The sequence below is a fragment of the Siphateles boraxobius genome, unplaced genomic scaffold (genome assembly GCF_051911475.1).
Source record: "Siphateles boraxobius isolate OS27281-9 unplaced genomic scaffold, OSU_SipBor_1 120, whole genome shotgun sequence".
NCBI lineage: Eukaryota > Metazoa > Chordata > Actinopteri > Cypriniformes > Leuciscidae > Siphateles > Siphateles boraxobius.
The window spans coordinates 2443272-2456344 of NW_027508723.1; the positions used below are offsets into that span (position 1 = coordinate 2443272).

The window sequence follows — 13073 nt, forward strand, 5'->3', positions numbered from 1 at the left end:
TTTCACCAAACTCGGAACATGTATGTATGGGCTTAATCTGAAGTCACAGTAACAAAATCTCTGTGATTAGCCACTTGGTGGCGCTATGACAGAAAAAAACATGAAAATGGCTGTAACTCACAAGCGTTATTCCGATTGACTTGAAAATTGGCATGCAGTTTCTTTGTGTAAGGTGCCACGTCTGTCTATGAGGACATTTACGTATCTCGAAAAACATGGCCGTAATCGGCCAATGAAGTTTGAGCACCTATTAGACAAGTTTAACGGAGGCCGACTGGCACAAAAAAACGAGTTTTATGCCTCAGATATCACGCATACACACAATATGCATATCATATGTTAGACCTCCTGAACAACTTTGCCTCAAGAATTACTGCTGTCAATCAAATAATTTGTTAAATATTTGAGAATATTTAACCCTTTGGGATAGCTATAACAGGCTCATTTAGAAAAGGGGCATAGCAAAATATACTCAAAAGCCTGTTAGTCCTAAACAAAAACTTAGCATTTCCCGAAATTAGGTGAGAACATGCAACATATGATTCTAAAGAAGCATGCAAACCTTTATGGAGATCGGAGTCTAGGTGGTGCTATAACCGTTAAAAATCTTTAAAAACATATATTTCCTTAGTAAATTGACTGTATTGGTTGTAAATGGTCTTTTCCATCTATGATCTAGATTGTTACAGGCTTGCTAAATAAAACATATTTTGACTAATGTGCTTAAAGGCTAACTTAAAGTGCTTGAACCCCGATAATTGCTGCTCAAAACTATATTAAATACAAAATACTAACATAATTTTGGCCCAAAATTCTTTCCGAGCTTATAAAATAACCACCTAATATAATAAAGGGGTTATGCAATTAGGCCAGTGATATGGTTTCCCATTATCTGCTCCATTCATGAGCACAACATCTGATGGACACATAAATCAGTGTGCTTCCATACACTGCACCATACACTGATGTACAATGTTTCTGAAATGTCTTTGAGGATGTCAAAACTTGAGCGTCACTTTCGGTGTGCTTACCTTCCGCTGGTGTCGTGGTTGTAGTTGCAGTTGTAGTTGTAGTAAGTCCCTCGGTTATCCCTACGCCAAAGTCTCTTCCTATTACCTCAAATTCCAAAGGCGCTGAAAAATAGAAAATACAAAAACTTACTTTAGAAGATTAGGTTACATTATGTTGGTTAACTTTCGTTTACTGTGACCAAATAAACTCTTTTAATGAACCACTAACTTGTGGTTCTCGTTCTAGAATGTAGTTGTAGAAGTTGTAGAAACAAAGATAATTGGACTATGTTATACAAACACATAATATTTCAGTCTTTCTACTTTAAAATTATACTTTGTGAAATATTTATGAGTGAAATATTTCAGAGAAAACACTTTTTTTCCAGTGTATGAGAGTGCTCTAAATGTTGACACTTTTTGTATCTTTATCTCATGTTTATTTCAGTCTTTCCCTGTTCTCTTAAATGCTCATCTATTAGACACATGCATGCATATATTTATGCGTTAGTGATGCACGTGGCTTGTACGGACGGGCCTCTTTATTGTTCATGCAGATATGACCAACTGTCATACAGAAGATGTTGCTGATCTTGAGTCAGTTTTGTGATTTCCCTCTTTCTCAATGGTTTATGTTGGGATTTCTAAAAGAGACAGTGGCCAAATAAATGTACAATGGATGTTAGTTTGTATGTTGTAGTTTGAGAGTATTGGTAATTGAAGGGACAGTGATATATGGATGTGCGTGTGTGTGAGTGTGTGTGTGTGTGTGTGTGTGTGTGTGTGTGTGTGTGTGTGTGTGTGTGTGTGTGTGTGTGTGTGTGTGTGTGTGTGTTCTTAGTGAAATGCTTTTGTAGTGAATGAATGAATTTCACGAATAAAGGGCACATGTTTGTGTGCATAGACTGACCTTTGAATATATAGTTGTAATCGAAATTATTCACCCCCCATTGCAAATCAAGTTTATTGGCAGAATGCACAGACTTTCAGCTGTTTGCAATGAATAAATCAAACAAAAGTAATTGAAGTACCTCAACAAAACAAACATTTCAAGTGGTTTCCCCAAATTTAACGAAAATGCAACTTTTAATGACTTCTGCAGTCTCCAAATTATTCAACCCCCTGAAAAGAATCCCTCACAACAGCACAAATCTGCAGAACAGGTGTTGTCTCAAGCACACCTGATGCAAATAATCAAGGGCTTCATTAGTTGCAGAAGAAGTCCTGGGTGATACAGTGGCATCACAGTCACCAGACTTGAACCCCACGGAAAATCTCTGGTGGGATTTGAAGAAAGCACACAAACCCAAGAATATTCCTGAACTGGAGGCCATTGCTCATGAGGAACGGCCTCAGATTCCTCAGAAACTCTGCCAGGAGCTGGTGTCTGGTTATACATCTCGTGTCCAGCAGGTTATAACAGCAAAAGGGTGTTCTACTAAGTACTAAAGATGCTTGTCATGAAGGGGTCCAATTTTGATACTGCAGAAGTCATTAAAAATCGTTAAATTTGATAGTCGTTCATGTGTAAATTACACAAACTGTCTCAAAGAAATCAGGACAGAAGTGGTTGAAAGTGGACAGAAGAGACGGATTAAAACACCAGGAGTAAACGTGAATGTGTCTCCCTCGTCTACCTGTGATCCGATCGAGCAAAACGCATCTTAATAGCAGGTGTAAACTGGGCCTAAATGCTTTGTAATGTATGTAATATTTGCTGTTCTCTTACGTGCACAGATCACTCCAGCGTCTTCGTAGTGGCCGCAGTTATGCTGTCCCCAGCCCAGATTAAAGCAGTCGGTCAGCTTTTGCTCACGGCCAGTGCAGTCGACGTTATCCAGCAGAATGGGACCTGAGCCTTGGCCGAAGTAAGCCAGACTCTTGGCAGCCAGAGGCGGGCCGCATCCCAGCTGTCTGCAGACCACCAGCGCGTTATCCATGTCCCAGTCGTCATCACACACGGTCCCCCAGACGGTGAAGTACAGCACCTCCACTCGGCCCTGACAGCGGTCCAGGCCGTTCACCACACGCAAGTTTGACTTCTCTGAAACCAACGATGGACGCAGAGGGTTAGAGATATCTATCTATCTATCTATCTATCTATCTATCTATCTGTCTGTCTGTCTGTCTGTCTGTCTATCTATCTGTCTGTCTGTCTGTCTGTCTGTCTGTCTGTCTGTCTGTCTGTCTGTCTGTCTGTCTGTCTGTCTGTCTGTCTGTCTGTCTGTCTGTCTGTCTGTCTGTCTGTCTATCTATCTATCTATCTATCTATCTATCATCTATCCATCTATCTGTTGTTCTATCTATCTATCTATCTATCTATCTATCTATCTATCTATCTATCTATCTATCTATCTGTTGTTCTATCTATCTGTTGTTCTATCTATCTATCTATCTATCTATCTATCTATCTATCTATCTATCTATCTATCTATCTATCTATCTATCTATCTATCTATCTATCTCTCTATCCATCTATCCATCTATCCGTCGTTCTATCTATCTATCTATCTATCTATCTATCTATCTATCTATCTATCTATCTATCTATCTATCTATCTATCTATCTATCTATATGTCTGTTGTTCTATCTATCTATCTATCTATCTATCTATCTATCTATCTGTCTGTCTGTCTGTCTGTCTGTCTGTCTATCTATCTATCTATCTATCTATCTATCTGTCTGTCTGTCTGTCTGTCTGTCTGTCTGTCTGTCTGTCTGTCTGTCTGTCTGTCTGTCTGTCTGTCTGTCTGTCTGTCTATCTATCTATCTATCTATCTATCTATCTATCTATCTATCTATCTCTCTATCCATCTATCTATCTATCCGTCGTTCTATCTATCTATCTATCTATCTATCTATCTATCTATCTATCTATCTATCTATCTATCTATCTATCTATCTATCTATCTATCTGTCTGTTGTTCTATCTATCTATCTATCTATCTATCTATCTATCTATCTATCTATCTATCTATCTATCTATCTGTCTGTCTGTCTGTCTGTCTGTCTGTCTGTCTGTCTGTCTGTCTGTCTGTCTGTCTGTTGGTCATTCTATCTATCCATCCATCCATCGATCCATCTGTCTCCCCAATTGCATTATTTCATCAATTTCACACCACAGTTATGAAATTCTACATCATCCAGTCAAAATGACTAATGGAAGTTCAGAGACGGCCACTGGTGAGAGAACTGAGATTGTCAATGGTCAGTGTCTTCTCTACCTTTAGTGGTTGAGGCTGCCGTGGACACAGTAGTGGTTGTCGTCTCAGTAACTGGCACTGGCGTTTCTGTCACTAAAGAAAACAGAGAAAGGAGGAGAAAAAAGTGAGGAACACAAAATGAGACTGTTTTGAAAGCTCGCCATCTGCTGGTGCTTTAAGACATCAGGACAATCCAGCGTGTGACAGATGGTCTGTTCACTACAGCCCAAAGTAAATGCCAAAACGCATGGTCATGCACAGCGGTTAATAACAATGAATTAGCTGTTAATTCAACCGTGTGTTATTGAAAATAGCAGGTGAAGTTACAGGCCCAGCGTACAGTGGTCTATAGGCAGCGTTTATACCTGCGGTGGTTTCTGGAATAAGGAATCCTCTGCCTAAAGTCTCTGTGTTGATAAACGGGCCCATGGTCGAACTCGAGCCTGCAATATGAGAGAGAGAGACGGGGAGAGTTAGATCTACAATCACATTAATACAGTATCGGTGAATATTCACATACAATGGGCTCTAAAAAGTTTGAGACAATTTTGAAAATTTCTGAAATGCATGTACACACTATCCTGGTCAAAAGTTTGGAATAATTCAGATTTTTAAAATATTTTTGAAAGAAGTCTCTTCTGCTCACCGTGGCTGCATTTATTTGATTAAAAAAAATACAGTAAAATCAGTAATATTGTGAAATATTTATAAAGACTGTTTTCTATGTGAATATATAGTAAAGTGTAATTTATTCCTGTGATCAAAGCTGAATTTTCAGCATCATTACTCCAGTCTTCAGTGTCACATGATCCTTCAGAAATCACTATGGGCCAGTTGTTCAAAACATTTAATCTGGATCAAAATGATCCGGATTTGGAAATCCCATTTTTTCCTATTCAGGATCAGGTAATCCGTCTTACTTTTATGCCGGTTTTTCAAAGCAACAATGGACTGGATCACCCTGATCCAGATACACAGTTTTCAAGATTACCAAATCCGGATTACCAGTGCTCTAAATGGGACAACATATCCTTTAGCTATGTAAAGAACAGGTAGAAGAGCCAACATGGAGTCACTGTAAATGCTTCTTATTTTGAGACAAAACACAAAAATAACAAAAACATCCACTTCCATTCGTAAATTTCTTTTATGACCCCTCATCTGAGCCACAACAAATAAAAAACAAATATACATTGTGGATATTTTGAAAACATCTTAAAAAATTTTTTTGAATGAGGGACTGACTGGACGTTTAGTATGCAATTGTTAGAAATTATTTTTGACAGGCTCATCTCTGATGATTGTTTCTTTGAAATTAATATACGGTGATGAATGACAGAAAAATGGAATTATATTATTTTTGTTTGTTATTGAAATCTGTTTGGGGGATTATTTCATGGGGACAAGATCATTTTTATTTTTACTTTACTTTACTGAATAGCTTTATTGGTAGCCTATGTCTACTTTATCTACTTTATCACTGTTACAACGGTTACACAAGTCAAGTGCAAAATATAATTAAAAGTATATATACACTAAATGATACAAAAGTATTATTTGACCAGTTTTAAAGTTTTACTACATTTTCTTCGTGGAATCCAACTTCAAATCCTACCCCCTGTTGGGATCAGGATAATCCTGTTTTTTTTGGATCAAAGTTATCCAAATCATACTGACAAGTTTTGAACAACACAAACTGAAGGTTTGATCCAGATTAAAACTAGGATTGGATTCCATGATCTAATCTGATTTCAGACTCATTCTTTCCCTTTTGAACAACCCATTTTCAAGATTTGATCCAATCCGATAACCAAAATCTGATCAGTTTACCTTTGAACAACTGGCCCTATAATATGATGATTTGATGCTCAAGAAACATGGGTTAGGTAATGTAAAAAAAAAATTAAAAAAAGGAAATTAATACTTTTATTCACCAAGTACACATTAAATTGATCAAAAGTGAGAGTAAAGACATTTATAATGTAACAAAAGATTCTATTTCAAATAAATGCTGTTCTTTTGAACTTTCTATTTCTTTAAAGAATCCTGAAAAAAAAATTATCGCGGCTTCCGCAAAAGTATTAAGCACCAAAACTTAATATTAATATCCTTGTTTTTAACATTGATAACATTATTAATAACTCAGCACCAATAATAATTGAGCAGGATCATGTGAAACTGAAGCCTGGAGTAATGATGCTGAAAAAGACACAGAAATAAATGACATTTTACTAAATATTCAAGTAGAAAAATTGTAAATTGTAACAATATTTTGCAATATTACTGTGTTATTGTATTTGCAATCAAATAAATGCAGCCTTGGTGGGCAGAATAGACTTTGGACCGGCAGTGTAATTTTTCAGTTCAATATGATACAATAAAAGCATGTCACTAGTGTTTTCCAACTTTAGGACTCTAATGCATCAGAATATGTCTTTATGAACTGATCAGGATCATGTGGTGATGTGGTATCAGCTAATCAGGATCATGCTTTCTTGTAGCTCAAACAGTAGAGCGTTGATGCTTGCAACGCTAAGGCCATGGGTTCGATTCCCAGGGAAAGCAAGAACTGATAAGAAAGGAAATGTGGACCTTGAAATGCAAATGTAAGTCGCTTTGGATAAAAGCGTCTGCCAAATGCATAAATTTAATTTAAATGTTAATGTGAAACTGAAGACTGCTGAAAATTCACAGGAATAAATTACATTTTACAATAAATTCAACTAGAAAACAGTTATTTAAATGGTAACGATATTTCACAATATTACTATGTTATTGTATTAACAATCAAATAAATGCAGCCTTGGTGGGCAGGTTAGACTTTGGACCGGAAGTGTAATTTTATCAATATTATTAAATTTATAAAATGAAAGCATTTCACTAGTGTTTTCAAACTTTAGGACTCAGAATATGTGTTTATGAACGGCTCAGTCTCCCTGTAAGAGATGGAGATCATGAAAGTGCGTATCTAGCCTATACAACGAATGTTATTTCTCGTGCCATTTATACAGCAAAAATAATTTTTGCGTGCATATGATACGCACTTTATGGCGTGTAATACGCACACACTCCACACCCCTAATCCTTCCCAAGGGGATATAATATGCACGCTAAAACCATTTTTGGTGTATAAATGGCACGAGAAATAACATTCGTGGTATAGATACACACATGGAAATGACGTACCTGAGCAGATGGCACCAGCGTCCTCATGATGCCCGCAGTTATGCACTCCCCATCCCAGGCTGTAACATGTGGCCAGGCTGCTCTCATGCCCATTACAGTTGACGTTATCCAGCAGAATCCGGCCCGTGCCGTAGCCGAAGTACGAGTTTGTGGGAGCAGCGAGTGCTTGTCCACAGCCGATCTGTCGACACACGACTGACGCGTCTGCCATGCTCCAGTCATCATCACACACCGTCCCCCAGCTGCCCTGGTAGTAGATCTCCACCCGACCCTGACAGCGGTCCGACGTGCCGGCCAGCCGTGCCACACCGTCTCCTACAGCACAGCAAGATCAGGCAAGCTTACTAACTCTGATCCAGGACCAGTTTCAATGCAACATTTTACAATGTGGAAGTGCAACAAGGATTTGATGTGTAACTCTCGAAATACAAATCATTCTTGTTTTGAAGTAAGAAGAAACATGAAGCCTTGGTTTCACAGACGAGGTTTAAGTCTAGTCCCAGACTAAAATGCATGTTTGAGTTGTTTTAACTGAAAGCATATCTTTAAATACGCTGGTGTCATCGTTTTGTCATGTTGTTTTTTAAGGTTGTCTTTATAAAAGCTTAAATGTCCTAATTGAACTAAGGCCTAATCCTGTCTTAATCTAAACTCTGTTTGTGAAACCAGGCCTGAGATGAATCATTCATGCATCAAATGTTAATTCCGAAAAAAATAATTCTAAAAATAAATTTTTAATGAAATCTTTTGACAAAATATAAGAGTTTGCCTGTGTTTGTGTGTGTGTGTGTGTGTGTGTGTGTGTGTGTGTGTGTGTGTGTGTGTGTGTGTGTGTGTGTGTGTGTGTGTGTGTGTGTGTGTGTGTGTGTGTGTGTGTGTGTGTGTGTGCGTGCGTGTGTGTGTGTGTGTGTGTGTGTGTGTGTGTGTGTGTGTGTGCATGTGTGTGTGTGTGTGTCATATTTGATACATCAGGCTTTGATGGCTCATATACTGAGAATTTGGAGGGAAAAACGTATTCAAAAAGAGCAAAAATATTCAATTTGCTGCAGATCCTGATATTTCTATGTCCAAAAAGTAAGATAAAATTCTGATGCATGTAATGTAAATCAATGAGATCTTTATAAAAGTACAGCAGATACTGACATTAAATGCATATAAATATAAATATCTGCCAATAATATGTCTTAGTAAGATGAAATTTAAACGCTTAGTTTTATGATCAAAGCTCTGTAGTTTTAAAACATATAATGCATTTGATCTTGATTTATGATGTATGGATAAGCAAGTTAACGTAAGTTGCTTCAGTCCCTTAATTGTTCAAGTATTAAAATATAATAGTTATACTTACATTTACTTAACGTGTACAGCTTTAAATATTTTACGTGAATGTCATGGCTAGTTCTGTGCATTTCGCTGTTATTGTTATCATTTACTCTGAAACATGAAATCATCGACAAACAATTGGCTGTATTTTGTCCAACAGAAACTCTAGTTCTCTTACGAGAGTATCTCTCGTACTGCGTAATATCTTACGCTTTGGGGAAAACCTCTTTTCCACGAGATATTGAAGCTAAAAATTATCCTTAATTTTGAATTAATGTAAAACGCTGTGCAGCAGTTTGCAGATATAGGCAGGACAGCTCGCGTGCCTATTGGCTGCCCTGCGGCAACAGCAGCAGCCTATCGAGAGAGGCGCTGCGTGACACCATCCTATGGGGGCATTTCGCGCCCATTTCGTCACGTCCCGCCAGAAAAGGCGCATGTGGCGAACAGGACGGCCGAGGGACGTGAGAGAACGGCGCGAGGCCGGTGGTGCGATTGATAATGAGCAACACCTGTGAGCACACCGGTCTCGCATCTCTCACGGAGGAGCGGAAGCATAAAGGGGGAGCGACGACGTTGATGATCGAGAGAGGAACAGGCCTGTGTTTTAGTTGTGTTTTTGTTTTATTTTAGCCAGCAGTCGTCCGCGAGGGGCTGCTGGCCGTTATGTTTATTTTTGGTAAGCCAGCAGTCGTCCGCGAGGGGCTGCTGGCGGTATTTTAGTTTGTTTATTTTATTTTAAATAAAGTATATATTGATTGTTCGCCGGTTCCCGCCTCCTTCTTCCCTGAACATTGCTACACTGGTGCCGAAACCCGGGAAGAGGGAGGAACGCGCTGTCAGAGAGTCCTCGCCGCTGTGGGGAATCCGCGGTGTCATCGAGCATGGTGCGCGAGTCGCCGCCGCTCGCCGTGGGCCGGAGCCTGCTGCCATCCGCCTAACGAGGGGAGGAGCAGGGAGCTGGGGACTCGCGGCCATGGACACTCGAGGCGGTACGCTGGAGAGAGTTGCCGGTTGGACGGTCGAGCTCGCTGCCGGCCGCCTGTGTATTGGAGGGGCGGCTGCCATCCGGGAGGGAGAGGAGGAGTCGCCGCCGCTCGCCGTGGGCCGGAGCCTGCTGCCGTCCACCAGCGAAGGGGAGGAGCAGGGAGCGGGGGACTCCTACCGTCTGCCCAAGGCACCCGAGGAGCCGTCGCCGTCCACCGGGCGGCGGAGGAGCGTCGAGCCGTCCACCGAGGGCCATCCAGCGTCACCGCCAGGCACCGCGGAGGAGATCGCCCAGCTGGTGGGGGACCAGATGGCAGCGCGTTGTGGGAACCGGACCATTTTTTTTTTTTTTTCCCTCTCTCCCCTCTCTCGATCTGTCGCTCCTCATGCTTCCGTCTCCATTTCCCTCGGCTTGTCGGTCCATACCCCCCAGGGATCGCCGCCGCCGGGGGGGGAGTAGGCACAGGCTCGTGGGTACCCCCCGGCCTGTGAGGGGCGATGGGGGTATGTGGCGAACAGGACGGCCGAGGGACGTGAGAGAACGGCGCGAGGCCGGTGGTGCGATTGATAATGAGCAACACCTGTGAGGACACCGGTCTCGCATCTCTCACGGAGGAGCGGAAGCATAAAGGGGGAGCGACGACGTTGATGATCGAGAGAGGAACAGGCCTGTGTTTTAGTTGTGTTTTTGTTTTATTTTAGCCAGCAGTCGTCCGCGAGGGGCTGCTGGCCGTTATGTTTATTTTTGGTAAGCCAGCAGTCGTCCGCGAGGGGCTGCTGGCGGTATTTTAGTTTGTTTATTTTATTTTAAATAAAGTATATATTGATTGTTCGCCGGTTCCCGCCTCCTTCTTCCCTGAACATTGCTACAGCGCAATCTCGCCCTATAAATATAGCTCGATAAGGCTGGTACACTGATTTTCATCTCTTCAGCGAAGCATCACGCATCGCTGGATCCGGAGTGAGAAGCAACGCCGTCTGAGGACAAGCACACAGCGGGACGAGCCTTTGTGTCTGAAGTCGCTGGCACCGCCGCCTTTAGCCGCCGTACCTGCTACGCTTTCCGGCGTCATATCCTTTCAATTACTGTGTGTGTGTGTGTTCGCCGCTGCGACACACATTTTTTCACTGTCTCTCTCTCTGCTAAAAGAGCTGCGTCTTTTTCAAGATGCAAAGATCCTGCGGCTCGTGCCGAGCTACACTCAGCGACGGGGACCGTCATGTCATCTGCGTTTCCTGCCTGGGTGAGGATCATGCGGCTCTCGCTCTCGTCGACGGCGGATGCCCTCACTGTGAGCTACTGCCTATGGTGACTCTGAGGACTCGCCTGGCATCCTTCTCAGAGCCTGCACTTCAGCCCGCCGTAGCGCCGCGCCGTAAAAAGCGCCGTGCCCAGCGCGGCCCCGAGCCTTCTCCTGCCCGCCAAAGCTCGCCGGTTCGCCCGCCAGCTTCGCCGGCATCGCTCCAGTCCCTCCCCGACGGACAGCGGCCGCCGTCCGCCGCCGCTTCCGCCATTGAGGTCGACGAAACAACCGAGGTCTGTTCTCTCCTGGCATCAGATAGGCTCGGGGCTCGTCCCGCTCGCCTTCTCTCCACAACCTGTCAGAGAGAAGCCGAGCGTGGTCGGGCTGCCCGCTGTGATCAGCGCACCCCCCGCCTCGCACACTGCAAACACAGTGTCTATTTCTCATCACACCGGAGCTCTCCGGCCGCCGCTATGCCGCGGCCAGAGCCCAGATTTCATTCTACCTCTAGCTATTCGCGCAGATGCGTGGGCAAAGCTTCCCGGGGTATCAAAATGGGTGCTGAACACTATAAAAAGAGGCTATTCGCTGCAGTTCACTCGACGCCCCCGACTTTGCGCGGCGCGAGTCGAAACAACAGTAAAAAACGAAGTATCTCATCTACTTTGAGCCGAGATAGCGAAACTACTGAGCAAAGGGGCTATAGAACCTTTATCTCAGGCTCAGAGCGACTGGGGTCTATACAGCAGGTATTTTCTGGTACCGAAAAAAGACGGGGGTCTCAGACCCATTCTAGATCTGCGACGGCTGAACAAAACGCTCATGAAGCGCCAGTTCAGAATGATTACAACCAGGAAAATCCTCGCGCAAGTTCGCCAGGAGGACTGGTTCATGTCAATAGATCTGAAAGACGCCTATTTTCAAATACAAATAGCGTCACGTCACAGGCAATTCTTGAGTTTCGGCCAGGCATACCAATACAAAGTCCTGCCGTTCGGCCTGTCCCTGGCACCCCGTACATTTACGAAGTGCATGGACGCGGCTCTCGCACCCCTGAGACTTCATGGCAAGCGAATTTTGAACTACTTGGACGATTGGCTGATTCTAGCTCGATCACGATCAGAGCTCATAGAACACAGGGCCACATTACTCGAACATCTCGAGAATCTGGGTCTCTCAGTCAATTGGGCGAAGAGCTCGCTGTCTCCCAGCCAGAAAATTTCTTTTCTGGGAACAGTGCTGGACTCGCTATCCATGACAGCGCGTCTGTCGCCAGAGCGCGAACGGGACATTCAGCGCGCCGTGAAATCCTTTCGCCGCGGCTTGATTGTCCAGCTCAAAAGGTTCCAGAAAATGCTGGGCCTCATGGCCTCAGCAGCTTCAGTGCTCCAGCTGGGTCTGCTTCGCATGCGCCCACTGCAGCTGTGGCTGAAAGCGCGAGTTCCGCCCGGGGCATGGACCGCTGGTCGGTTTCGCCTCCGGGTCGATCTGAAATGCGTCTCAGCTTTGGAACCTTGGCAGAAAACCGACTGGTATCAGTCAGGTGTGAGTCTGGGGACTCCCTCGAGTGTGACGGTGGTGTCCACGGACGCCTCCACCTCGGGATGGGGAGCGCTGCTCGAGGGCAGACCGTTCTTTGGCCAGTGGTCAGAACGGGAAAAGCTCCTACACATAAACTGTCTGGAAATGATGGCAGTCGACAACGCGCTACGGCGCTTCTGTCCCCAGATAAAGGGCCACCACGTCTTGGTCCGGTCGGACAACATGTCAGTGGTGGCATACATAAATCGCCAGGGCGGCATCAAGTCCCGAAACCTTTACAGGCTAACGGAACGCCTCCTGGTCTGGGCTCAGCACAACCTGCTTTCGCTGAAAGCGGCGCATGTGCCTGGTCGCCTGAATCTGGGACCACACAGACTGTCCAGAAACAATGTCCCAGCAGGGGAATGGTCGCTGCACCCGCAGACGATCCAACTGCTGTGGGAGACATTCGGCAGAGCGCAGGTGGATCTGTTCGCGTCTCACGAGAACGCTCACTGTCCGAAATATTTCTCCAAGAGCAAGGACGCGCTGGCCCACGCTTGGCCCCGCTGTCCCCTCTATGCTTTTCCCCCCGTCT

General features: G+C 43.8%; 1 protein-coding gene across 2 annotated transcripts in view; it reads right to left on the reverse strand.

The window, feature by feature from the left end:
* The window catches only part of LOC143731965 (scavenger receptor cysteine-rich domain-containing group B protein), a 37554-nt gene that overhangs the window by 2844 nt on the left and 21637 nt on the right, over positions 1–13073 (reverse strand). For both annotated transcript variants that reach the window (XM_077222579.1, XM_077222589.1), the window contains exons 7-11: positions 7401–7715; positions 4580–4657; positions 4236–4307; positions 2740–3054; positions 1032–1133 (exon numbers count right to left, since the gene is read on the reverse strand). In XM_077222579.1, the coding sequence (XP_077078694.1) occupies positions 1032–1133; positions 2740–3054; positions 4236–4307; positions 4580–4657; positions 7401–7715 (882 nt within the window). The remainder of the gene's footprint in view (positions 1–1031; positions 1134–2739; positions 3055–4235; positions 4308–4579; positions 4658–7400; positions 7716–13073) is intronic.